A 27,537-nucleotide genomic window follows, 5' to 3' on the forward strand; every position below is an offset into this window, starting at 1 on the left:
TATATATACGTACAGGAGCTGTGCTGTATACACGTGTGTGGTGTATATATACGTACAGGAGCTGTGCTGCATAGACGTGTGTGGTGTATATATATATACAGGAGCTGTGCTGTATACATGTGTGTGGTGTATATATACATACAGGAGCTGTGCTGTATACGTGTGTGGTGTATATATACATACAGGAGCTGTGCTGTATACACGTGTGTGGTGTATATATACGTACAGGAGCTGTGCTGTATATATACGTACAGGAGCTGTGCTGTATACACGTGTGTGGTGTATATATACATGCAGGAGCTGTGCTGTATACACGTGTGGTGTATATATACATACAGGAGCTGTGCTGTATACACGTGTGTGGTGTATATATACATACAGGAGCTGTGCTGTATACACGTGTGTGGTGCATATATACGTACAGGAGCTGTGCTGTATACACGTGTGTGGTGTATATATACGTACAGGAGCTGTGCTGTACACACGTGTGTGGTGTATATATACGTACAGGAGCTGTGCTGTATACACGTGTGTGGTGTATATATACATACAGGAGCTGTGCTGTATACACGTGTGTGGTGTATATATATATATATACAGGAGCTGTGCTGTATACACGTGTGTGGTGTATATATACATACAGGAGCTGTGCTGTATACGTGTGTGGTGTATATATACATACAGGAGCTGTGCTGTATACAAGTGTGGTGTATATATACATACAGGAGCTGTGCTGTATACACGTGTGTGGTGTATATATACGTACAGGAGCTGTGCTGTATACACGTGTGTGGTGTATATATACGTACAGGAGCTGTGCTGTATACACGTGTGGTGTATATATACATACAGGAGCTGTGCTGTATACACGTGTGTGGTGTATATATATATATATATATATACAGGAGCTGTGCTGTATACACGTGTGTGGTGTATATATACATGCAGGAGCTGTGCTGTATACACGTGTGGTGTATATATACATACAGGAGCTGTGCTGTATACACGTGTGTGGTGTATATATACGTACAGGAGCTGTGCTGTATACACGTGTGTGGTGTATATATACGTACAGGAGCTGTGCTGTATACACGTGTGTGGTGTATATATATATATACAGGAGCTGTGCTGTATACACGTGTGTGGTGTATATATACATACAGGAGCTGTGCTGTATACACGTGTGTGATGTATATATACATACAGGAGCTGCACTGTATACACGTGTGTGGTGTACATATATATACAGGAGCTGTGCTGTATACACGTGTGTGGTGTATATATATATACAGGAGCTGTGCTGTATACACGTGTGTGGTGTATATATACATACAGGAGCTGTGCTGTATACGTGTGTGGTGTATATATACATGCAGGAGCTGTGCTGTATACACGTGTGGTGTATATATACGTACAGGAGCTGTGCTGTATACACGTGTGTGGTGTATATATACATACAGGAGCTGTGCTGTATACACGTGTGTGGTGTATATATACGTACAGGAGCTGTGCTGTATACACGTGTGTGGTGTATATATACGTACAGGAGCTGTGCTGTATACACGTGTGGTGTATATATACATACAGGAGCTGTGCTGTATACACGTGTGTGGTGTATATATACGTACAGGAGCTGTGCTGTATACACGTGTGTGGTGTATATATACATACAGGAGCTGTGCTGTATACACGTGTGTGGTGTATATATACATACAGGAGCTGTGCTGTATACACGTGTGTGGTGTATATATACGCACAGGAGCTGTGCTGCATAGACGTGTGTGGTGTATATATACATACAGGAGCTGTGCTGTATACGTGTGTGGTGTACATATATATACAGGAGCTGTGCTGTATACACGTGTGTGGTGTACATATATATACAGGAGCTGTGCTGTATACACGTGTGTGGTGTATATATACATGCAGGAGCTGTGCTGTATACACGTGTGGTGTATATATACATACAGGAGCTGTGCTGCATAGACGTGTGTGGTGTATATATACATACAGGAACTGTGCTGTATACACGTGTGTGGTGTACATATATATACAGGAGCTGTGCTGTATACACGTGTGTGGTGTACATATATATACAGGAGCTGTGCTGTATACACGTGTGTGGTGTATATATACATACAGGAGCTGTGCTGTATACACGTGTGTGGTGTATATATACGTACAGGAGCTGTGCTGTATACACGTGTGTGGTGTATATATACGTACAGGAGCTGTGCTGTATACACGTGTGGTGTATATATACATACAGGAGCTGTGCTGTATACACGTGTGTGGTGTATATATACGTACAGGAGCTGTGCTGTACACACGTGTGTGGTGTATATATACGTACAGGAGCTGTGCTGTATACACGTGTGGTGTATATATACATACAGGAGCTGTGCTGTATACAGTGTGTGGTGTATATATACATACAGGAGCTGTGCTGTATACACGTGTGTGGTGTATATATACGTACAGGAGCTGTGCTGTATACACGTGTGTGGTGTATATATACGTACAGGAGCTGTGCTGTATACACGTGTGTGGTGTATATATACGTACAGGAGCTGTGCTGTATACACATGTGGAGTGTACCCGCCTCTCACCATTGGGGCGGGTCTGCCCCTTATCTGCCCCTCCCCCGCACTGATTTCGGCTGCACGCGGCTTTAGTGTAAAGTTTGTACCAGGGGCACATCTGCAGCCCCCGCACTGATCACATCTGCAGCGGACGCCATGGAGTCCCGGACCGCAGGAAAGGTGAGAACACGGCCCGCACACGGCCGCTCCCCGCACAGCTCCGTGTCCCGTCTACGAGTTCACGTGTGCGCGAGAAACGAGGCTGCTCCGGATTTGGCGCCACTGCAGACACCGCGCTGTGCAGGACGTGGCGGCCGCACCGATAACAGCGGCTCCTAGTAATCCGCCATGTGTGATCATGGTGGTCTGTACCCGCACTGGTGAGGGGGGCACAAGCTGCCATATAAGAGCCCCCCACACTTGTCCGCCATGTGATGCAGTGGGCGCTGGTATCAGCTGAAGGTGGCCCAATCCGCAGATGTACCGTGTGCTATACTGCTGCTCTCTGTATATACTCCACTATACATGAATATACCCTGTGTGTGAGTATACACCGGTGTACATAGATTTCCACAGTTCCGTGAGTTTTCCTTGGGGTAGTGGTCTCGCTGTGGAGGAGGGGAGGATGTATATACCCAGCACAAGAAGGAAAAGTGTTGGCATTCTGGAAATCACAGGTTGGACAGACATCTTACTGATATGGGAATAAAATAATCAAAACCTCTCGATGTCTGGAGCATGAGCGCCACAGGCAGGAATCCCCCCCCCCCCGCTCCGCACCTCAGCTGCTACCAATGAGGTTATTAATGGTCGTCTGAAACGTTCTGCCAAGCTGAATGCCTTTTGGTAAATCATCAAGATTCACTGCTGGCAGCTCCCTTTGCAATTGCTGATCACTGATGACGGGAGACAAGTCTGGAGACGCTGCAGACCTTGGTAACACGTTTAGGCCTTGCAAGGCTGCTCACAGTAACACAAGCCACCTGCAGTCTGGTGTTTTGTTGATAAAATGGCTCCTGGGACACCATGGAGAAATGGCCGTACTACTAGTTCTACTACCGTACCGCATATAATGCCACCCACCCCATAATCTCAGGAGTAGGACTGGTGTGACGTTCCCTCATGAAGACCTCCTAATGCATTGCCCACATGGTCTCATCAGAATGGCGCACAGTGATACCTTCTATACAAGTGAAAGTCGTCACACACCAAGCCTAAGGAGTCGGTGTCTACACAACCCATCAAAAGGCATTTCCATGACGTCCACCTACAGGTGTCCACGGACCTCACACCACCACTGTCAAAGGCTATCATGGTGCAGAGTAAGACAGCAATGGACGCTTGTTCTCATCAGTAACAAGTCCCACTTTTGTCTTAAACTCAATGAAAGTCATTGGTCAGGGGACCACAAGGGCAACGCCGTGAAGAAGTCTTCTTGAGAGAGCGTGAACGTATCCCAGAAGCTGTTTTTCGACACTACACCAGGCCACACGTTGCTCTTGCTACTATGAACAGCCTGTGTGGCCTTATTCTACCATGGCCTGCAGCGTCTCCGGACTTGTCTTCCATCGAGCGCATCTGGAACATCATTGATCGGCAATGGCAAAAGGACCTACCAACAGCGGATCTTGATGATTTGTTGCCCAAGTGTATTCAGCATGGCAGAAAGTTCCTCAGTTAACCATTAATAACCTCACTGATTTCAACCAAGGTGTGTACGTGTTGGGATCACTGCCTGTAGTGCTCATACTCCATACTGAATAAATTGAAATGTTTTGAAAATGCTATTTCCATCTTTTCATTATTTACATATCATTAACGTGTCTATCCAATAAGTATGCCAACATCTGATTTGGTGGTTGCCTATAGAAACTTGTTCCATTCCAGGTTTTTTAGTTGCTTCACTTTTTGTCGTATTTTCCTTGAGATTTCAAAATTAGCATAAACCTCTTGTGTCCCAACTTTTACTTTTCAGGTCATAACATATGTTGAAAGCTGTGAAATGAGATGTTACCGAGGCTTTTCTCACTTGGTGCATATGTTCAGAGTATAAGTCAGGAAATGCTCCCTGCATGTACGCTGCGTAGCCCATAAGGGGCTGGCCCATTCATCATAACCGTTTGCACCAGAAATCTGGCCTGAAGATATTTGTGCATCTTGTAGTTCTGCAAAAGTTTTGCGACCTTCAGTGAATTTATGCCGGATCTGCAAAATGTTTAGTAAAATGCAGGTTCCTGGCCGAGCGCAGCCTGCAAATTATAACTTGTGCCACATAGGGCACACGTTATCCCAGAAATCTTCTCCAGACCATGACTGGACCCCGCAGCTGAAAGATGCTTCATATTCAGTAATGGGTGGGCTTCCTGCTCCTTCGCACTCTGGATCTACACAGGAGAGCTAAACATCCAGATGAAATGGCCCCTGAGCGCTGTCTTCACGTAATCCTAAACTTAATATGGTGCAGGGTGTACATCGTTTTCTTGTTTGAGGGCCACATTGTCATTTGACCACAGCTAAGAGCCGCAGTAAGGATGCGATCACATGCAGCGGTCACTCTGCAGCTCAAACCACAACAGCCCTGCTCCGCTGCCGTCTTCTGCACAATCACTTTACCTTGCAATTCTCACTATCGATCTTCCGCATAGTTTTGGAGGTGTGCCGGCTGTTTCAATGGAAGATTGTATTGTCCAGGGAAACTGTGGAAATACCGCAACGTCACAGGGCTGTTGTCGCTTTCAGCGTGACTGCGGCATGTGAACATAGCCTAAAACTTGGTGGTGTTCAGTCTTAGATTGATTACAGACTTTTCTTCTATGTGACTGTAGACTGCCAAATCGTGAAACTGTATGATGCTCACGTTGTCACAACTACACTGTGCAAGAGGCTTGAGGCTGAAGTCTGCCATCACTTTGTGATTGCAGGCTTATGAATCCTGACAGTGTGCATTGTGCGCGCTTTCGGGATTGTCTGGGAGTAGGCGGACGCGTGACCGCAGTATGTGGTTTGCATACATGCGGTCACATGCTGACTAGACGTGCACAACCTCACCTAGTGAATTGAGCGAGGCCTAACACGTCTAATTGGAATGTGCCCGGAAGTATGCAGGAGAGGAACAATCAGAGGAAAAGTATAATAGAAACACGTCACCACTTCTGTATTTATCACCCACTCCTGGTTTTGGCTTATAAATACTGATGTAAAATACTAACCAAATACGGATAGTGTGAATGTGGCCTTATTGTATGGTCCAGCCATCTTTTATAATGGGTGTTTATGTAAAGTTTCATGAGCTGGTATTAGCACTTATGCAAAGGCCATTAGTATCTTGATTTTTGTTTTCAATTACTTTGAATTACTTTGTCTTGCAGTATTTATTTTTTGTACCACAACCTTCTATATGGAGCATGCAGATTGACAGATTTTCCACAAGATCAAAGATGCATTTTTTTTCCACCTTTCGAGCAAAAAGTCACAAAAACCTTTGAAATGTTGCACATTAATCTTCAACTGCATTATATGACAGATTTTGCAACATTTGAAAAAGTTGCAAATGATGACTTAAGCTAAAACATCTGGATAAGGAAAGCCATGCCCATATACAAAACAGACAAAACCAAGTAAGGGTGACTTTAAAAAGGCTCAAATTTACATAATGAGTAAGATGTAAATATAACTCACTGTTTGTGCCTTTTTTTTTTTTTTTTTTTTTTTTTTTTTTTTTTTCTGGGGCAAAAATTGCTATAAGGCGATGATGAATCTGGGCAAATGTACTATTGTGTGTATGCAGTGTGTGGGAAACTGATCTGATGACAGAAGGGGCCAGAAGGAAAAATGTCTTTAAAAGTGATTTTAAAACTGGACATCTTAGTATGATTAATTTATCTAGGGTAGCGCATTCTAGAAAACTATTGCAGCACGAGAAAAGTCTTGGAGATGGAAGTGTGAGGATCAGATTTTAAAATGCGTTAATCTTAAATCTTTTGCAGAATGGAGAGCAAAAGTATGATGGTAAATAGAGATGACTGAGGAGATCTAGGGTGGTGCAGAAGTTTGAGCGAGTGCAATAAGTTTATATTGTGGAATCGGTGTAATGACTGACACAGGATGGAGGCATCGGTTTAGTGGCTGGACAGGAATACATTACTGTGTCGGAAAGAATAGCTTGCTATTGACCACACCAGAAAAAAAGAAAACGTTTACCTTGCAGTATATGTCAATTTTAACATAGGGAGTCCATACGCAATGTGTAATCTATAATTATGTGTTGGGGCTTTACATTCTGGGCATGGTGGGAACTTTTTCCACTGTGTATTTTATTAACATCTGGTATGTCCAAAAAAGATGAAAACTGCCATCATCCCTTTTATAGCTTGCAGTGGCCTGATTAAAGCGGCATCCAGGCTTCGGTCTCAAGTCTGTAGCCACTCTATGCGATTTGCGTACTTCTGGCCACATTCCGACTATACGTGTCCGGCCGCGCATGTCTTGTCGGCACATGACCACATGTATGGAAATCGCATGCGCAGGCGCCTGCACGCTCCCGTTGCCATCAGCTCCCTTGCGGCGTATAGTTTTATCTAGGGTATATCCATTTACCGGTGCTACAGGAAGCACCCCATTATCTTCATCCAGTGATTGCATCTAGAAATTATTTATATAATGCCATTGATTCCATGGTGATGTACATGAGAAGGGGTTACATACAAGATACAGATATCACTTACAGTAACAAATAAACAATGATAGACTGGTACAGAGGGAAGAGGACCCTGCCCTTGCGGCTTACATTCTACAGGATGGGGAGGGAGACAGTAGGTTGGGGGGTTGCAGCAGCTCTGGTGGTGGTGATGTGACAGCGTGGTCATTGCAGGTTGTAAGCTTTCTTGAAGAGATGGGTTTTCAGGTTCCGTCTGTAGGATCTGAAGGTGGCGGATAATAAGACGTGTTGAGGCACAGAATTCGTGAGAAGTCTTGGAGGCGATTGGGTGAGAAACAAATAAGTGTGGAGGAGAGAAGGTGGCCTTGGGAGTATTGGAGATTACGTGAGGGAATATATTGGGAGATTAGTTCAGAGATGTACGGAAGAGAGAGGTTATGGATGGCTTTGTAGGTCAGTGTTAGTAGTTTGAACTGGATACGCTGGACAATTGGGAGCCAGTGAAGAGATTTGCAAAGGGGCATAGTGGAGGAGTAGCAAGGAGAGAGGTGAACTAGGCGGGCAGCAGAGTTAAGGACAGACTGGAGAGGTGCGAGAGTGTTAGCAGGAAGGCCACAGAGGAGGATGTTGCAGTAGTCGAGGCGGGAGATGATGAGGGCATACACAAGCAGTTTAGTAGATTGAGGGTTGAGAAAAGGACGGATTCTGGAAATATTTTTGAGCTGGAGATGACAGGAGGTGGTGAGGGCTTGGATGTATGGTTTGAAGGACAGAGCATAGTCGAGGGTTACTCCAAGGCAGCGGATTTGTGGTACGTGGGGAAATAGTGATGTCATTTATTGAGATAGATCAGATGGGGAAGATATACGATATGGAGGAAAGATAAGTTCAGATTTGTCCACATTGAGTTTGAGGAAGCGAGAGGAGAAGGTGGATATGTCTGATAGACACGCTGGGATTCTGGACATCACAGAGCTGAGGTCTGGGCCAGAGAGGTAGATCTGAGTGTCATTGGCATACATGTACTGGAGACCATGGGACTTTATGAGCTGTCCCAGGCAAAGGGTATAGGTGGAGAAGAGTAGGGGTCCTAGGACAGAGCCTTGAGGGACTCCAACAGAGAGAGGGCAGTCTGGGGAGGTAGTGTGGGAGTGGGAGACAATAAATATGCGGTTGGAAAGGTATGAGGAGATCCAGGATAGGGCAAGGTCTTTGACACAAAGGAAGAGAGGATCTGTAGTAGGAGGTAGTGGTCAACTGTGTCGAAGGCATAGGACAGGTCTAGAAGGAGGAGTATGAAGAATTGTTTTTTGGCTTTGGCTGTAAGTAATTAGTAATTTTGGTAAGGGCAGTTTCAGTGGACTGGTAGGGACGTAAGCCGGATTGTTGGTTGTCGAAGAGAGAGTTAGATGAGAGGAGAGTTCAGCGTGAACATGTTGCTCAAGGAGTTTGGAGGCGAATGGGAGAAGCGAAAAGGGGCGATAGCTGGGCAAAGCTTTTGGGTCGAGGGATGGCTTTTTGAGAATGGGCCTGATTCTGGCATCTTTGAAAGCAGAGGGAAAGGTTCCAGAAGTTAGTGATAGGTTGAAGAGATGGGTTAGGGATGAGATGAGAGTGGGGGTGAGATTGGGGAGGAGGTGGGATGGGGTAGTGGTGAGGTGTGATTTGGACAGGAGGCGAGTAAACTCTCCTTCAGTGATGTTGGATAGGGAGGTTATAGGGGAAGGGCAATGGTCTGGAAAACAAAGGTGTTGTGGCGGTCGGACAATGAAGGTTTGCCTTATTTGGTCAATCCTGTTTTTGAAGTGTGTGGCAAAGTCCTCAGCAGTGATGAGGGAGGTCGGAGGGGGCAGAGGAGGGAGTGAAGTGTTGAATAGTTGTTTGGGGTTGTAGGACAAGGAATATATTAGGGTTGTGAAGTAGGCCTGTTTAACGGAGGTGAGGGCTGATTTGAATGCGAGTGTTGCTTGTTTGAATGCAGTGAAGTTATCTTGCGAATGTTTTCTTCCAACGCCGCTCTGCCACCCTGGACACTTGCCGAAGCTTTTTAGTGAGGTTATTGTGCCAGGGTTGTCTTTTGATTAGTCGCACTCTGCCATGCACAAGAGGGGTGACCGAGTCAATAGCTGATGTGAGAGTGGCATTGTAGAAAGCCGTGGCGCTTTCTGTGTCGTGGAGTGAAGATATGGATGTCAGTGGTAGAATAGAGTCAGTGTGTGAGTATCTACTGCGTAGATGTGCAAGGTTTCTGCGGGGGTGTGCTAGTTGCTGGACATGGGTGACAGGTGAGGAGGACAGGGATGAGAAAGTGAGTAGATGATGGGAGGGTGGAGGTTAGATAGGGAGCAGAGTTGGGTGAAGATGAGGTCCAGTGTATGTCCGTCTGTGTGGATGGCTGAGGAGGACCACTGAGTAAGTCCAAAAGATGCAGTGAGTAACAGGAGTTTGGAGGCTGCTGACTGGCGAGTGTCAGTGGGGATGTTTTAAATCGCCCATGATGATGGAGGGAATGTCGGCAGAGAGAAAGTGAAGAAGCCAGGTGGAGAATTGGTCAATAAATGGCGTGACCGGACCCGGAGGTCTGAATATGACAGCCACTTGGAGGTTGGAGGGAGAGTAGCTGAGGACGGAGTGGACTTCAAAAGAAGGGAGAATAAGGGAGGGTAGAAGTGGGATTGGATTAAAGATGCAGTTGGTAGAAAGGAGAAGACCCACTCCTCCACCATGTCTGTTTCCAGGGCGAGGAGTTTGGGTGAAGTGCAAGCCACCGTAACACAGCACAGCAGGGGAGGGGTGTCAGCCATGTTTCGGTGATGCACAGGAAGGAGAGATTAACAAAGGTAAAGAGGTCATGAATAACATATATCTTATTGCAGACAGAGCGGGAGTTCCAGAGTGCTCCAGAGAGAGGGAGCAGGGGGGTGGGCATCAAAGGCACAGGTTTAACATAGGAGACATTGCGGTAATTTGTATTTGGTTGGGAGTGATGGGGGGGGCGGAGCTAATGGGGGTTGTAAGCTGTTGGTGGTCCAGGATTGGGAGATATGTCTCCAGCAGTTAGAAGAAGCTGAGAGAGGGAGAGCAGGTGGGAGAAGGAGTGTCCAGCTTGTTTTATGTTTGAGTAGGATGGATCTGAAGTTGAGGAGCAGGTTGGCAGATGAGGTCAGGTGGAGAAGCAAGAGGGAAGGAGAGATGCTTATTTGGTTTGGGGGTGCTGGGGCTTGCTGTCTGTGTCTCTTTAAAAATCCCCATACCGCTCTATAAAATGTGCCATTTATATGTGGCTACTTTTGCTTTTTCTTTTCTTTTTTTTTTTTTTTTTTATAATAAATATAGATATTTTTATTTATGCCTCCTAAAGTAAGCATTCTAAAGTGAAGCATTTTAGTTTTGACGGGACGTATGAACAGTTTAATGAGACTCTTGAAAATCATAGAGGGGAGCCCTGAAACGATTTTAATAGTCGTTATGGGAGAGGGAGTAGCCTATTGCAATTCAGCAGTAAGTTTTCTTAATTAAAGCCCATCGGTTCCCAGCGATCCATGGGGTGAAGAACGTTATGTCTTTGTTCCTAATCAGTAATTGTGATCCCCCGAAGCTTACTTCTCGGGAGTAGAGGTGGAAGTAATAGAGGAAACGGGGGGGAATAAATAACTTAGTGTATGGTCTTCTCAGCGGGGTCATGGCACCGCAGCACAAAGGCAAAGGAGCTAATGCAGTTTCTCTTGAAAGTCATTTTTCATTCTTTGTAAAAAATGTCTCACAGCTCCTCACAAATATTCTTCCATTAAGTCATTAAAATATTACATTTTCTAGTGCTTCAATTTACCCTCATAGAGACGCGGCAGTAACGTTTCTTCAGAGCTCAGCGGCTCGCCGGTCTAACTAGAGGCTTGGAGCAGAACCCAGGCGAGGGGACTTCAAGTTAAGCAACAAGTACTGAATAAATGCATGGAGGGTACACGCTGGCCAAAAGGCTTCCAGTAGGAGTGAAATTAACTTTTATTCTGCTGTTGACGCAGTAAATCCGCACTGGCAAAACAAGGACAAGGATGTGGGCACCTCTTTATATACCAGAAGCTCTGTGAACCTCAGACCAAAAAATGTTCACTTAAAGAGGAACCTTAGAAACAGTTGATGCTGTTATACTGTACCTAGGGCGGGGGTGATGCTCAGGGAATCGGAGGCTGTGCCCAATGTATACATGAGCCTCAATACAGGTGCAGAAATGTATACATATTGCCCTTTTGTGAATATTGTTATAATATTCCACATACATAACATTGTATTGTATTTAATGAGTAATTTCACCCTCGTGGGACATGTTGTGGACTGTTATTAAATGGACTGATCGTAATAACGACATAAATAAACCAAGAAAAAAACCACGATCAACAAAGTCCAGATTGTGAGTCATATAAAATAGTAATTTTATTGATGTGCAAAAAATAAAAACAATTGTGCACGGCACCCAAGGAGCTCACAGCACAAAACCATGTGCATAGATAAACAGGACCTGCAAACCCACAGGCAGCGATAATGACCAACAAGTAATAAATATACAAGTGATCATACATGTAAATTAAGGTGTCCCCCTATACAAAAAACTGCATAAACCTCCCCCCTGATAAAGGTTCGCCGAAACGTGCGTTGGGGCGGACGTGCACCCACCCAGTAAGCGACATGATTGCCAGATCCCCTCACTGAAGGAATATGCTGATTCTGCATAGTGTGTGAAACCTTGAGTTATATACCGATAGATGCCCATGTATATCTCTAGCAATGGGTAGGTTTATGCAGTTTTTTGTATCTGGGACGCCTTAATTTACATGTATGATCATTTGTATATTTATTACTTGTTGGTCATTATCGCTGCCTGTGGGTTTGCAGGTCCTGTTTATCTATGCTCATGGTTTTGTGCTGTGCACAATTGGTTTTATTTTTTGTATATCAATAAAATTACTATTTTATATGACTCACAATCTGGACTTTGTTGATCGTGTTTTTTTCTTGGTTTATTTGTGTGAAAATTGACCAGATTTTTTTATGTATGTGTAACTTTTAAGTGTTTTACTTGTTTTGTTTTTTTTAAGTGCATAAATGGAAAGTACAGGAAACTGCAAACTTTGTAATTAGAGATATCTAGTTCCTTTTGACTTATGAACCACCCACCCTTCCCTCTGCCTCCTGAACTTACCATTTACTCCTAGAAACTGCTAAAATCCCTCTTGCTCAAAGCGAGATGGACTAACAGCTGACTGAGGGATCAGATTATAGCTGCCTATTGAAGTCTGGTGAGATGGAGAAAGTGCTGCTGCTCTCTAGTGTTTATACTCCCCACTAGGTCTAGATTCACAGCTACACTACTCAGCACTGCTGTATTATGTCCCCCTTGTTGCTGCTGTTTCTGAACATGTGCAAGATGGAGGCAGGACAGCAGGAATCCCTCATATCTGTGTGTATGAGAGAGATAATGCTAGCTTGTCTCCACCCACTAGCTCAGAGATGACTGAAAATTAAAGTAATAGTAAATATTATACTTTCGTGGTCAGAACTGGGGTTATTCCTTGTGTACACAGACAACTTCGTATTTAGAAAAATGACCTGAAGCAACATTTTGCAAAGAGAACTCTATAGGATGATTTATTTTATATGGGTACACAAAAAGGGAGACCTGAGGAAAATGTTAAAAAATCTACGACATAGTTAAACACTTTTCATAAAGGGTAATATTCTCTTCTGTTAGTGCTCACTATGTATAGGCTCCGTTCACACTTCCATTCTGGTTTCCATTGACTTGTGTCAAGAACAAAAAGCATGTGCACAATTTTAGCTAATTAAAGGGAACCTGTCACATTGTTTTTAGCTATTCAGTTGCCCCCAGTGTGTTAGTGATGCAGTGGAGGGGACGTGGTAGCGCGCATAGAATGTCATCTAGTCACTGACTCACAGCGGCTCCGGAGCATGCGCACACCTGACGTGAAGCTGGGGCTGTACACCCAGAGTCAGTGCATATGCCCGGGGAGCGGATGGGCAACGCGGACGCGCTTGATTTGCTAGGTGACTGCTGTGACGTTGGGCCACTTACGGCAATCAACCTAAATACTGTGGGCATGCATGATTCGAACAGGACACTGACTGACCGTGACTGAAATGATGAAAGGCGCCCCCCCTATGACTGAAAGAAAAGGTATGTGAGGGGATCCTCTAATGATATGAAGTATTTTTTAAACCTAATCCTGGTAGCTTTTCTTGAAGAAAACCATGTTCGTGATGCAAATTTTATCACTAAAAATACACTGGGGGCAATTGAATAGATAAAAACGACGTGACAGGTTCCCTTTAAAGCAGCCATCCACCTTGGGACTGAAAACTGAATATATATTTCTCGTGTACAGTCACCCTAACTGGTGCCCACGTTTTGCCTCTTGCTGTCTCTTGCTCAGGTTAACATCCCTTTCCTCTTGCTTTCAAGATGCCCGCCACCACAGTGGCATAGGGAGTAAGTACAGTGGTAACCATCGCCCCCTGCCATTCCCAATCCACGAGGCATGATTTACATTAAAGGGGTATTCCCATCTCCAAGATCCTATCCCAATATGTAGTAGGTATAATAATAATATTAGCAAATACCTCCAATTAGAAATGTAGTATATTTTTTCTGATTCGCTATGTCTTTTTCCTCATGTGCAGGCATTGCAGGACCTTAGGTATTCATGGTTACGACCACTGATATAGTGACAGTTAGTTAGCTAGCTGCTATTGGTTATAACCATGGATACATAAGGTCCTGTAATGCCTGCACATGAGGAAAGAGACATAGAAATGTAGTATAGTTTTTCTGATTTGCTAATTGGAGGTATTTGCTAATATTATCACACCTACTACATATTGGGATAGGATCTTGGCGATGAGGATCCCCATTTAACCACTGCACTCCCCATGTCACTGCCATGGCCATCTTGTAAACAGGAGGGATTACAGGCTAGTCCGAGCAGAGGATGCAATGGAGGACACCAGTTAGCATCACAACAGGAGAAATTCATACCGTAGTCACTTTTCAGCCCCCTGATGGGGGGTTCGCTTTAAGCAATAACAAAGTATTGACTCTTTTATAAGTAGATAGAGGAAGACAAAACAATGAGGAATCGGTCACCGTGATATGTGTGGGGAATCAAGAATCTTTCAAAATCCATGAATTCACCCAACCTCTAGGGGATGGTATATACATAGGACCATTTTGTCCTTTTACAGGCCGTCCAGAACATGCCACAACAGTTCGCTCAGCTAGCCAACCAGTGAAAATGTAGTATTACGTACCTCCCATTTAAATGAATGGTCCACCATGTAATAAATGCAATGTTTGGTCCGCCAGCATGAGGACCACTCATACTTATTGGATCGTGGCTCTGCTTGGTTGCGTAGAGGAGGGGGTTGGCTTAGGTACTGGAATGAGCCAGTCAGCTGGGCCAATTTATCATCAGCACAATGGAGGGAGGGGAAACCTGCCTGCTCTGTCGTAACAAATCCAAAAGTGGAGTAGCTAAGGGTGCTCTCACATTGCGTTTCGCCACTCATTCAGTGGCCCCGTTGGGGCTTACATTTGAATCCCCCGCAAAATGGGATTCGGACGAATTATCCAACGGGTCCATAGATTATAATAGTCCTGACAGAGTAAACATGTCTTGCATCATTTTCGGCCATGTACACCTGCTGGAGGTGGACACTGTCTACTCCATCTGAGTGTCCACCTCCAGTAGGCATACATGCCCGAAAATAATGCTCTTTCGGCACCATTATAATCTATGGCCCCGTCGGCGCATAAATCCAAATCCCGTTTTGTGGAAGGTTTGGATGTAAGCCCCGAGGGGCCACTGAACAGGTGGCAGAACGCAATGTGAAAGCACCCCAAGAAGAAGGGGGCTGAAATTATGACCGCAGTATTCATAATGTAACTACTTTATTACGCTGTCTGTACACCAGCTGAATAATCTTTGTTTGCACACGTATTATCTCCTACGCCACCGAAAAAACATCCTTTATATTGGAGTCCAAAGGTGTTTTTTTTTATGGTTAGGAAAAATAACCATCCATTGTGTGAGTCTCTGGTTACTGCTTCATTTATCAATGTTATGAGCCCAAGGTTCACAGAGGGATCACAGCCACTGAATTAGATGTGTGTCAGAGCAAGAAGTAGTGGAGACGAGTAAACCTGTATGAGAGGAGATGTGCAGTGTTGAGAAACGCTTTGGGCCAGATTCATTATTGTATTTCCATCATATTTTGGGCGTGAACACCTCAATTAGTGATTTCTTGATTATTTTTTTTTCATTTGTAAAGTTATTTTTTTTATTGTTTAGTTACCATAGTTTTCTGATTTTTACATCCATGTGGTTTTCTAGATGTTCTACACAGATTCATGAAATGCGGCTTTTTTAAAGTCTGAAAATTTGGCGCAACTCTACTATAATCTTTGTCTGGAGGGATTTTTCTGTACGCCAGTTACTTTAGTGCATTTTTTGCGAAACGTGCAACTTTTCTCACTAAAGTAGCAAAACCATTTAAAGACGGGGGATACAGATAATTTTGAGTTTTCTGCAAAATTTATGCTTTGCTTGCGCTATTTTTATGAATTTTAACCAAAAAACAGCGAAAATCAAAAAGTTAAAAAGAAAGTTGATTTAAAAGAAGAAAAAAAATGCACACCTCATGAATCAGGTGCTTTTATCTATTTCCCTATATGAGAGGAAATAGTCAATGTTTCTAACCTTAACGTGAAGATTTGCTGCTTATCCAAGCTCATGCCAATGCTGAGTGCAGGAGGCTTTCTATACCTAGTAACTTAGTCTCTGCACCTCTGCGCTATTATCTGTTCCTACGCCTAGTAACTTTATAGCACAGAGGTGCAGAGGCTACCTGTTTCTGCGCCTAGTAACTTCATAGCACAGAGGTGCAGAGACTACCTGTTTGTGTGCCTAGTAACTTCATAGCACAGAGGTGCAGAGACTACCTGTTTGTGCGCCTAGTAACTTCATAGCACAGAGGTGCAGAGACTACCTGTTTGTGTGCCTAGTAACTTCATAGCACAGAGGTGCAGAGACTACCTGTTTGTGCGCCTAGTAACTTCATAGCACAGAGGTGCAGAGACTACCTGTTTGTGCGCCTAGTAACTTCATAGCACAGAGGTGCAGAGACTACCTGTTTGTGCGCCTAGTAACTTCATAGCACAGAGGTGCAGAGACTACCTGTTTCTGCGCCTAGTAACTTCATAGCACAGAGGTGCAGAGACTACCTGTGCCGTTATGTCAGTCATATGAAGGTTCACAGTTAGTGTTGCATTTTTAGTGGCCTATTGTGACTCCATATAACACAGCTATAGCAAAATGTTATTTCAATAGAATTATTTATAAAACTGTCAAAAGTAACATTTTTGTTTTTTCGATCGGCAGACGCTAAACTTTGATGATCCTAAAGCCATGACAGAACTGCGTAGAATTTTCACTGACAAGGATTCAGACAATGATGTTTTTGAAGGTTTCCCACAGAAAGAGATGGAGGATCAGGTAGGAAAGAAATTGTTTCTGTACAGAAATTACCCCAAAAATATACATATTTATTGATGCTTTACAACCAACAGAAAAAGGTCTGAAAGCCATGTTGCATTTGGCTTTTTAGTGCACATATGGTCAGATATGTTGAATTTATTAAGGAACTTGCATATCTTGCTCCAGCTAGGTCGATATCATTTCTTGCTCCTCATGGTCTTTTTAGTAGATTTGTCACTAGATTTCACAATACAAAGTGTATACATTGTAAAAAAAACCTGATGAGACTGGTGTGATTACTTATATCCATGTCAGATCGGTTGTATAATCCTAATGTTAAAATTACCATTTTAGAAGTCCAACTGAACAATGAAATGGCTCATGAGTAAAAGGTAATCTCTGTCCACCCTGCCTAACTGGCAGCTGCAGCTTGTATTGACAGTGTAAGTTAGCAGCAGGAGAGGTGGGACCGTCACTGCATAGTAGAGAAGTTGCATGAATTCCTGCAGCTATGGGAGCGTGGAGCTGACTGTCAGGCACAGCCAGACTCCCCATAGAGAAGGCAGAGACTGTTTATTATCACGTTTGCCTTATACACAGTGATGAACTAGTGGTATTTTATACAATAATAGGAAGCGCTAGCGGCGTGTCCTCTTCCAGACTTCAGAGGTCATGCAATTGCTGGGTGTAGTGAGGGGGTCCGAGGTGACCCTGTCAGCTCTGCTATGCAACCTGTAGGCTATGTTTTCCATAATATATACCAGCCCCAGTTACAGGAGAAATCAGATACAATATAAAGCACATTATGTAAATAAAATACAGTAAATGCAGGAAAAAAAATTACTTAAAGACGCTGTCAATCCAAATAGCTGTTACTAACCCCATCCCTCCCAAAAAAGAGAGAGTATGAAAATAACATAGAAATTGGGCCGCACATATCATGAAAAATAGATGCCAAAATTTGCCTATATGAACAATAACAAAATTTACTGCACTTCAAACCACATGTATGAAAAAAACACGAAAATGTGCCTGGTCAGAATTGGGGGTAAATGGCCTGGTATGGAACAGGTTACATCTTCAGAAGGTGTTGTCCAGCCATTCTGATATGGATTTTCATGGGTGTAAGAGAAGGGCTTATCGATGTTATGGTGGTGGTGTTTGTGGAACAGGTCTTCACCATTAGACTAAAGCTGATTGAACGTTCATCAGGACGCTCATTTCACCATAATCTTTCAGGGAAACTACCCGCCGATCACCTAATGAATGAGGAAAGCGCTTGTTCATTGGGTAAAACGATCTTTCAGCTGGCTCAAAAGATCAGCGTTCTCGGCAGCGCATCATCCTAAACAGAATATGTGCTGCCGAGAACAGTGGCAGCCAATGCACAATGAATGATCTTCTGCAGATTCTTCAGCGTGCATCACTAAGAGTGGTCTGATCAGGGATCATATTGTGGGTTTGATACATACATTTAATTTTTTTGCTCCATTATTGTAATTGATCTAAAGCCTTCTGCCATTTTGTGCTCCATGTGTTTGATCTTAGGGTGCGAGTGAGAGTGATCATGAAGTAATAGTGCTGTCAGACAGTGAAGAGGAATCCTTGCCACCCAAAAAGAGAAAGTTTGGTCTGCGCATTGCTCTGCAGTTTCCCAGCAAGAAGCTTGCAAATAAGGATAAGAAGCCTCCCAGTACTCCGAAAGTGAAGCCGGTCCGGAACAACAGAAAGAAAGTATCTGCCCAAGGAGACGCTGCGATGTCTGGAAAGAAGGTGGATGCAGAATCTGATTCTGATGGAGAAAATGTTGTTTCTAAGCAAGAAAGTACAAATGCACTCGCCAAAAGAGCAATGAATATTAAGGAAAATAAGGCCGTGGTAAGTACTGAGCTACGAGGAAACCCATTATTCCTCTGACGATAAATGCTGCATCATAAAGATATGTTCACACACAGCTGATATATTGCAGAAACTTCTATTTCATGCATATGATTTGTGGGTTTTTTTCTGCAACATGTTCATGTATTCTTACTGTCCCTATTCAGAGATGTTGGAACATTTGGCGAGAAGTCTGGTGCTTATTAAAGGGGGTCTGACAGCACCACAGCAAGGACAACGTTATTATTCCTTATTTTTAGACACCATTGATTCCAGGGTGCTGTACATGAGAAGCATGTCAATGAGAGTGCAAAAGTATTGTAAACAGGTTTCGCTGCGTTTTTGCAGCATTTTTTTTTCTTTTGGTGAATAAAACTGACTTTATTAAACGTACTGTGGATATAACACACACAAATCGGCACAAAAGAAAAAAAAAACACAAAAAAGCCGCAACATCTGTATGGGAATATACTAGGACATTGCTGATTTTGATAGTTCACTTGTGTTAGATGTGTAGTTTTTGAGATGGTTGCATTTAGTTTCTTGACTGCGCCCTACCTGTGATTTAATTAATGCAGCGGCCTCCCACTGTTGAGCGGCCATTATAGAGTGGAATGAAGGAGAATATTCTGTCTTTTTTGGTCTAGTTTTTACAGTGTTTGCTGTGAGATACAACTTTAGAATACTAAAAATACATGGAGACAGCATTAGCCTATGTTCACATGTTGCATTTTTGCTGCCTTTTTTTATGTAAATGAAAGCTTCTCTTTACAGTATCAGGTAAAGCGCTGAGATTTCAGAAATCTCAGGCACACGCCTTTTTTTTTTACTGAATTAGAAAACGTCAAAAGTCAATTTTCATCCTTATTGCAACTTTTTTCACCCATAGAAAGCAATGAGCACGAGCAGCGTTTTTGCAATCCATTTTTTTTTTCAATTTTGGTGAAAATAACGCAAGATGTAAAACCCATTTATTTTTGTGATTTTTTTTTTTTTTTTTTGAAAAGTTTAAACCATAATGTCTTGGTATCCTAACATGAGCATGGCTGTTAGTATTAGTGCAGTTTAATTAAATTAGTGATGTGTTAAGTAAACAAAGCCAGAGCATCTTAATTCCTGACCTGTGTGTTAGGTAAACAATGCCCTACCAATGTGTGAAAGTAAACAATACCCAACCAACTGACTCCCCACCTCCCATGCAATTGTGTATTTTTTTCGAGAACTAATGTAACCTTAGTTCATGGCTGTGCTCCATACACAAATCCAGCTTTTTTTGTTCAGAATAGTCACTTTTTTCAGATATAAAACTACTTTTTTTCTCTAAATAATTTGATCAAATAGCTCTTTTTTCCAAAAAATGTTTTTGGTTTCACATAAGTCTTGCATTGGTGGCCTAACACCTTGTATTGCTCCTGCTTGTGTGATGGAAGCAAAGATAAACTTTGGGATCCTGAAAAATGAAGCAAAAAAAGGCAGCAAAACCTGTGTTTTAGCTGCAGTCTTTTTACTGCCAAGAGAGCAGGTTTTGACTGCAGAAAAAAAAAGCCGCAAAAAAGCAACTTGTAAACATAGCCATAGTAATGTTTTGTGTATTTAGTTTACTCGCTCTATAATTTAAAAAAACAAATCTGAATATGACAGTCAAGATCTTGCCGTCAGTGAATGGGAACATTCTCGTTTACATGCAGACACTGAAATCCTGTCCGGTTTATGTTCTGTACCAAAATGAAGGGTTTTATAAAAGGAGGAAATAATCTCACTGACTAAAAATCTAATGGTTTAATAAATGTCGTAACATAGTAACATTTCTGTTTGTTTCAAATTCTCTTTCTATAATAAATTGTATAATGCTGGCGGCCACTAGAGAAGCTTAGTCACTCACAGGTTTATCATTCAGATTAATGTATAATGCAAATGTATGAACCAGTTTTCAATAATCTTCCCTTAGTTGCTCTAGGGAAAGTTTTATCTTCTAACTCTGCTGCTGTGCATTAGTGGGGGTCACTTGCTGTAGTGTGGTTCTTGTATATATACTCTAGGATACCCCCCCCCCCCCAAAAAAAAAGTGCCTTTCAAAAGAGAGATGGCCATTATATATAATATATGGTGAAGCTGAAAATCTACCATGGGAAATATGTTCTGAACAAGGAGGAGAAACTTCACTGCTGTTGTGTTTTTTTATGACAAAATGGCTATTTTTGTATTTTTATAGCAGTGAGATGAATAATTCTGATGCAAGATCTGAAATCCTCAACTGTTATTTTGCCTCAGTTTGTAGACCATCTCCCTACATATTTATGGCGTATAGGGTATTCTCAAGTTTGGAGGTTAATCCTCTATTCATTGGATAGGGGATAACTTCCCGATTGTGTTGGGCCCCACTGATCCTGAGAACCGGAGCTCTGAAGAGCCCTGAGTGAATGGAGCGGAGGTTGAGCAGGTCCTCTGCTGCTCCTTTCATTCTTCTGGGAGTGATGGACACCACCTGAGTGCAGCGCTCGGGCATCGCTGGCACGCCTATTAAGAATGAATGGGGCGGTAATGAGCATAATCTACCACCGCTCCGGTCACTTCGGGCTCTTCAGATCCCAAGTTCTCAAGATGAGTGGGGGTCCCAGAAGTTGGATCCATCACTATCAGCAATTTTCAGCAGAAGCTCCCAACGGAGACTGTCACAAGTATGAAATTAGTATAAGAGTAAATGTTGCTTTTAGTCCATAGTGTAACTTTTATTAACTTTTTTTTTTATTCTGATTTCAGCTTGCTCAACTTCTTGCGGAGCTGAACTCCATGCCTGAACTCTTTCCAGCGAAATCCACTACTCCTTCTGTAAGTCTCACAGCTATGGAATGATAGTATGTATGCTTTGTCTGATTTTGTATTAAAGGAAACTACTTTTTTTTTTTTTTTTACTGTTATTTAGAAGCAGAAAAAAACAAGCCGTCGCACGTTTTCTGAAGGTCCCGTTGAGAGACGCACTAACCCGTCACGCAGTGCACGGCCCAAAGAGAATTTTGCAATGGAGAACTTCACAGCATCAGCTTTGCAGTTTGCAGAGCATCTCCAGAAGTATGGTAGAAAGGCGTTCAGACACACCTTAAGCGATGTAAGTATCAAACAATAGTAGGCGCATTTCTTCAGCTATTAATACATTTTGGACATTGCACATTACTTTATAGTCAACTTTTCTATATGGGAATTTCAGATTACCATTGAGGACATAATAGAGCCCATCTCTGTATTCAGACTCCCCCCCCCCCCCCCCCCCACTGTATATTGCTCAACCAGCATTAAAGGGCCTATTTTATTTTTCCCACAGGGGCTAAGAACGAAAAGTAGGTAGTTGCTAACTACAGTTATATGAAAAAGTTTGGGCACCCCTATTATTCTTAAGCTTAATGTTTTATAAAAATTGGTGTTTTTGCAACAGCTATTTCAGTTTGATATATGTAATAACTGTTGGACACAGTAATGTTTCTGCCTTGAAATGAGGTTTATTGTACTAACAGAAAATGTGCAATCTGCATTCAAACAAAATTTGACAGGTGCATAAGTATGGGCACCTCACCAGAAAAGTGACATTAATATTTAGTAGATCCTCCTTTTGCAAAAATAACAGCCTCTAGTCGCTTCCTGTAGCTTTTAATGAGATCCTGGATGAAGGTATTTTTGACCATTCCTCTTTACAAAACAATTCCAGTTCAGTTAAGTTTGATGGTCGCCGAGCATGGACAGCCCTCTTCAAATGATCCCACAGATGTTCAATGATATTCAGGTCTGGGGACTGGGATGGCCATTCCAGAACATTGTAATTGTTCCTCTGCATGAATGCCTGAGTAGATTTGGAGCAGTGGTTTGGATTATTGTCTTGCTGAAAGATCCATCCCCTGCGTAACTTCAACTTTATCACTGATTCTTGAACATTATTGTCAAGAATGTGCTGATACTGGTGGAATCCATGCGACCCTCAACTTTAACAAGATTCCCGGTGCCGGCATTGGCCACACAGCCCCAAAGCATGATGGAACCTCCACCAAATTTTACTGTGGGTAGCAAGTGTTTTTCTTGGAATGCTGTGTTTTTTTGCCGCCATGCATAACGCCTTTTTGTATGACCAAACAACTCGATCTTGGTTTCATCACAGGACCTTCTTCCAAAAAGAAATTGGCTTCTCCAAATGTGCTTTTGCATACCTCAGCCGACTCTGTTTGTGGCGTGCTTGCAGAAACGGCTTCTTTTGCATCACTCTCCCACACAGCATCTCCTTGTGCAAAGTGCGTTGTATAGTTGACCGATGCACAGTGACACCATCTGCAGCAAGTTGATGCTGCAGCTCTCTGGAGGTGGTCTGAAGATTGTCCTTGACTGATCTCACCATTCTTCTTCTCTGCCTTTCTGATGTTTTTCTTGGCCTGCCACTTCTGGCCTTAACAAGAACTGTCCCTGTGTTCTTCCATTTCCTTACTATGTTCCTCACAGTGGAAACTGACAGGTTAAATCTCTGAGACAGCTTTTTGTATCCTTCCCCTAAACAACTATGTTGAATAAGCTTTGTTTTCAGATCATTTGACAGTTGTTTTGAGGAGCCCATGATGCCACTCTTCAGAGGAGATTCAAACAAAAGAACAACTTGCAAGTGGCCACTTTAAGTAGCTTTTCTCATGATTGCATACACCTGGCTATGAAGTTCAAAGCTCAATGAGGTTACAAAACCAAAAAAAGTGCTTTAGTAAGTCAGTAAAAAGTAGGTAGGAGTATTTAAAACAAGAAAATGATAAGGGTGCCCATACTTATGCACCTGTCAAATTTAGTTTGAATGCAGATTGCACATTTTCTGTTAGTACAATAAACCTCATTTCAAGGCAGAAACATTACTGTGTCCAACAGTTATTACATATATCAAACTGAAATAGCTGTTGCAAAAACACCAATTTTTATAAAACATTAAGCTTAAGATTAATAGGGGTGCCCAAACTTTTTCATATAACTGTATCTGCCTGTTCAGCCCGTTGCCATCTCAGAGCGATCAGACTGCTCCTGTCGACTATTCTGCAGCTTCAAGTCGATAGAGCAGTTCTTATTCTTCCGTGCTGCTCCGTCTATAAGGCGTGACTGCCAGCATCATGCTGATTGACAGCTGGCTCCCTGCAGTTATGCAGTGGAGAGCCGTGTCAATCAGTGCGATATCAGCACGCCCTGTCAACAGAACGGAAGAGAAGCAGCTGCTCTGTCACAAGAAGCCGCAGGAGTGGTCTGTGACCGTGCTGTGTCAGCAGAGATCAGCACCGTGCAGAACAGGCAGGTAGTTAGCAACCACCTGCCTGTAAGTTCTTAGGGCCATTAGAAAAAAATGTAAATAGTCCCAGATAACATCCAATAAACATTCAGTTAAAGGAGGTGCTAAGCATCTCAGAATGGGCTGGAAATGGGTTATTTATCAACACTTGGAGGACTTGTCTATAGAGACCAACTAGTTTTGATAAATATCTGTTTTATTTTCCTTTTGAGTGGTGAACATTAATTTTATTTTTCTCCTGTGGAATGTTTAGGAAGATCGTGAAGAAATTCGTAGAAGGAGGAGATCATCAAAAAATAACTTTCGTGCCGTAGAAGACATTACAGAAGAGGAGTTGGAAAATGTTGCCGTGACTGTTAAAGACAAGATTTATGACAAAATCTTGGTAAAAAATTTTTTTTTTCATTTTATTATAATAGCATTTAAGCTGGGCTGTCAAGCTTGTAGGCCAGGGATGCACAGCCTTTATCTGCTGTGAAAGCTGTGGGCTGGTGCTTGATCACAGCATTCTTCTGACAGGGAGGGAGGTGAGCAGCTAACTGCTGTATAGGAATCGGTGCGCTGCTGAGTGGGATAAGGGTTTACCCTTCCCCTGGAATATAACTGCTGCGCACACTCGGCCAGGGTGGCCGGGCACCATGGAAACTAGCTGTACACTATAAAAGATTAAAGCTCTCATTGCAGGAGAGGGACAGCTGATAGAAAAAGCAAGTCAATTGCAAACTTTCTAAATTTTCTTGCTGTCTAATGAGTTAAAGAAATTTAAGAATTTGAGAATTCCCCTTTTAATAAAGTGATTCATTAAGTATTCAATGCTTGATAGAATTAGCAAAAAAAAAAGTTGCAAAGCAACAAACGTCGCTCTCCATTATCAGAGCGGTGACTAAAACCGGAACGCTGCTGGGGAAATAAAGTTCATTTTCTCCCCGCAGCGTTTGGCTAAATGCAGTCGCCAGGCAGGTTAATAACTCTATTAACCTACAGATTAACCCCATATCTACACGTTAATAGCGTTTTTTTTTCCTGGTTTCTCATGGATCAAGGGGGGGAAACGACTATGCTTGCACTACTACATATGTATTTATATTTAATTGTTGTGTAAAGATCCACATCTCAATCACAAATATTCCTGTGTTGCACAATATTTCAACCATTCAATTTTTCCCTATTTTAATTATGACTTGTGCTTTTTCTCAGGGAAGTACCTGTCATCAGTGTCGTCAAAAGACCACAGACACGAAAACCTTCTGCCGCTATCCTGGCTGTGGTGGAGTCAGAGGGCAGTTCTGTGGGCCTTGTTTAAGAAATCGCTATGGTGAAGATGTGCGGGAGGCTCTTTTGGACCCTGTAAGTAACGTGTCTGCAGGAGAGGAAATGCTTCACTTATTATAAAAGGTCAAAGCTCTGCTTGTACAATAAGACGAGGTAGCCACAATGCAACTTTAGATTTTTACCATCTGAATCCCAAGATGCAAGTTGTTTTGCTTGCTATGTGCACTCCTTTGGAGGTACACGCCATTTACTAGAGTTGCCGACTTCATTAAGTGGCTTGAGTCTCTAAATGAATTCAGCGTCTTTTATTTCAGCAAGAGTAGTTGGCACAATTGTGCACTACACCAGTCTGGATGAATTGGCCCCTGTACGTCCACGCTTTCATGTAAATCTTTTGCCCTTTTCATAGGACTGGATTTGTCCTCCTTGTCGTGACATCTGTAACTGCAGCTATTGTCGTAAGAGAGATGGTCGCTGCGCCACCGGGATGCTTATTCACTTGGCAAAGTTTTCTGGATACGACAATGTCAAAGAGTATCTTGAAAGGTGAGCAGTAAATAATTGTATGTAGTAGTGAATTATATGATGGTCATCGTTTTTTTCCCCAATGCAATTGCTTTTAAAAAAAAAAATAAATAAAAATTATCTAATTGTATTGATAAAAATATCCCAAGGTATATTCAGCAGTTGTAGATGATTGTACAGTGATGGTGTAACATTCCCCACCCCTCTTGTATATAGCAGCAGAGCATAATTATATCTACAACTTATATCATTGATTACAATTTTATTATACAATGCAATAAATATATCAAAAGGTATTAAAAAAAAAAAATCTGTAGTGGAATAAGTCAGGCAATATAATATGTAAATACATTCTTACACACTTGAAATCATTATCATCCGGATTTTATAGTAAATGGCGTTTTTTGCATATTTATTTTTTCAGCTTACAAAAACGACTGGCGGAGGACGACTGAAGCTGCCTCCTCCAAAGAGCTTGAACATTCGACTGCTAAGGCAATAGAAATGCAATTGAATGCATCCTGCAGGCAGGCCGGCCACAAATGCAGATTGCAGCTTTTTATCACTAGAGGTTATCTGGTGACTGCCAAAGCCGCTCACTTCTGTATCTGAAGTCGGCAGTGCTAATAATGGTACAACCCGAGCACCCGTCTAGGCTCGTGTACAATCAGCAGGTATTGTGCACGCCTCTCGGCGGGTGTGCGGGTCGTCACCTCATCGGCACCGCTTACTTCAGATACAAAAGGGAGTAGTTCTGGAGTCACTGGATAATGCCTTTTTAAGCTCTGGTATAACCATTGACTAGAAGTGAATATTTCATTTAGCACCTTATTAATCAGCAAACTATCAAAGTTTTTTTTTTTTAAAGAAAAGTGTTCCCGATGCCTTACAGCTACTGTTGTCCGATATTGTTTCAAAGTTATTTGTTTTGTTCAGTAGGGAAGCGTTAGGGGGCACTATCTGGATTTTACATGCCCAGGCTGGTGTCTGTTTCGTTTAGGGGATTTTAATGATTGTAGTGTTTAACTCGTCTTAATCACAGGCCCGTTCTCCCTGCACTGGTTGATACGAGCTGTAATTGCGTAGTTTTATTTGCAACTTCTGCCACTTCTTGTATATTTTCTCTCTAGCCTGATAGATACGACCTGCTGTATAACCTTGAATGTTTTACTGTAAGTTCTTTTTTAATTCTTTTAGAGTTTTCTATATTTGTAAAATGTTATATGTAATGGAGATGAATGCCAATTCTTGTCTGTACTCCAGCTCAGAAAACACAATACTGTAATAATTCCATCCAATTGAAAGATTTCAAAATGGTAAAACACGAACATGTACTGAAAATCTTAAATTGCAGGTCCACACACAGTTTTCAGTTCAGCTGCTTTGGCTAATTGAATAAAAAGTTTGTTCTTTTTTACTTTTCATTCTTCTTGGATCAACATTTTACTTTGGTTTAATGGAAAAAAGGCACAAGAACTGCCCTGTGCCAACCTGATCTTAAATGGCAAATGCTTTGAGAAATAACTAAACCGCAAGCAACAAGGCCACCCCCGCCAGGACCCATTTCGCCGGCTTCTCTTTGGTTTTAAGATTAAATGTCCAAACATAAGTAGGGCCTCTGACTTTGGTCTTGTACAGAGGACACTCGTACATGTTCTTCACATCCTGTTTGTCAATTGGAATCGCTCTCACATAGATGACCGGCATGGAAGGATTCAGCTCCTTGAGACGTGCCTCAGAAATGACTCCGTTCTGCATGTCCCAGCGAGCACCTACACAGAA

At 42.5% G+C, this 27,537-nt stretch overlaps 2 protein-coding genes across 3 annotated transcripts in view; one reads left to right on the forward strand and one right to left on the reverse strand.

The window, feature by feature from the left end:
- The first annotated feature begins 2,601 nt into the window (after positions 1 to 2,601).
- On the forward strand, positions 2,602 to 27,177 carry CDCA7L (cell division cycle associated 7 like). 2 transcript variants are annotated; one of them, XM_073677779.1, is made up of 9 exons: positions 2,606 to 2,762; positions 16,689 to 16,802; positions 18,333 to 18,662; positions 21,423 to 21,491; positions 21,586 to 21,768; positions 24,212 to 24,343; positions 25,156 to 25,305; positions 25,640 to 25,776; positions 26,180 to 27,177. In XM_073677779.1, the coding sequence occupies exons 1-9, from the start codon at positions 2,739 to 2,741 to the stop codon at positions 26,208 to 26,210; spliced, it is 1,170 nt and encodes a 389-aa protein (XP_073533880.1). In that variant the 5' UTR covers positions 2,606 to 2,738; the 3' UTR covers positions 26,211 to 27,177. The 2 variants fall into 2 exon arrangements, with proteins under 2 accessions (XP_073533881.1, XP_073533880.1); XM_073677780.1 differs by lacking the exon at positions 16,689 to 16,802 and having other exon boundaries at positions 2,602 to 2,762.
- DNAH11 (dynein axonemal heavy chain 11) overlaps positions 26,023 to 27,537 on the reverse strand; it is a 481,578-nt gene continuing 480,063 nt past the window's right edge. The window contains exon 83 of the mRNA XM_073677778.1: positions 26,023 to 27,527. Coding sequence (XP_073533879.1) covers positions 27,280 to 27,527 — 248 coding nt within the window. The 3' untranslated portion in view covers positions 26,023 to 27,279. The remainder of the gene's footprint in view (positions 27,528 to 27,537) is intronic.

The sequence above is a fragment of the Phyllobates terribilis genome, unplaced genomic scaffold (assembly GCF_046119375.1).
Source record: "Phyllobates terribilis strain yellow unplaced genomic scaffold, ASM4611937v1 Scaffold_4__5_contigs__length_816908805, whole genome shotgun sequence".
NCBI classification, from domain to species: Eukaryota; Metazoa; Chordata; class Amphibia; order Anura; family Dendrobatidae; genus Phyllobates; species Phyllobates terribilis.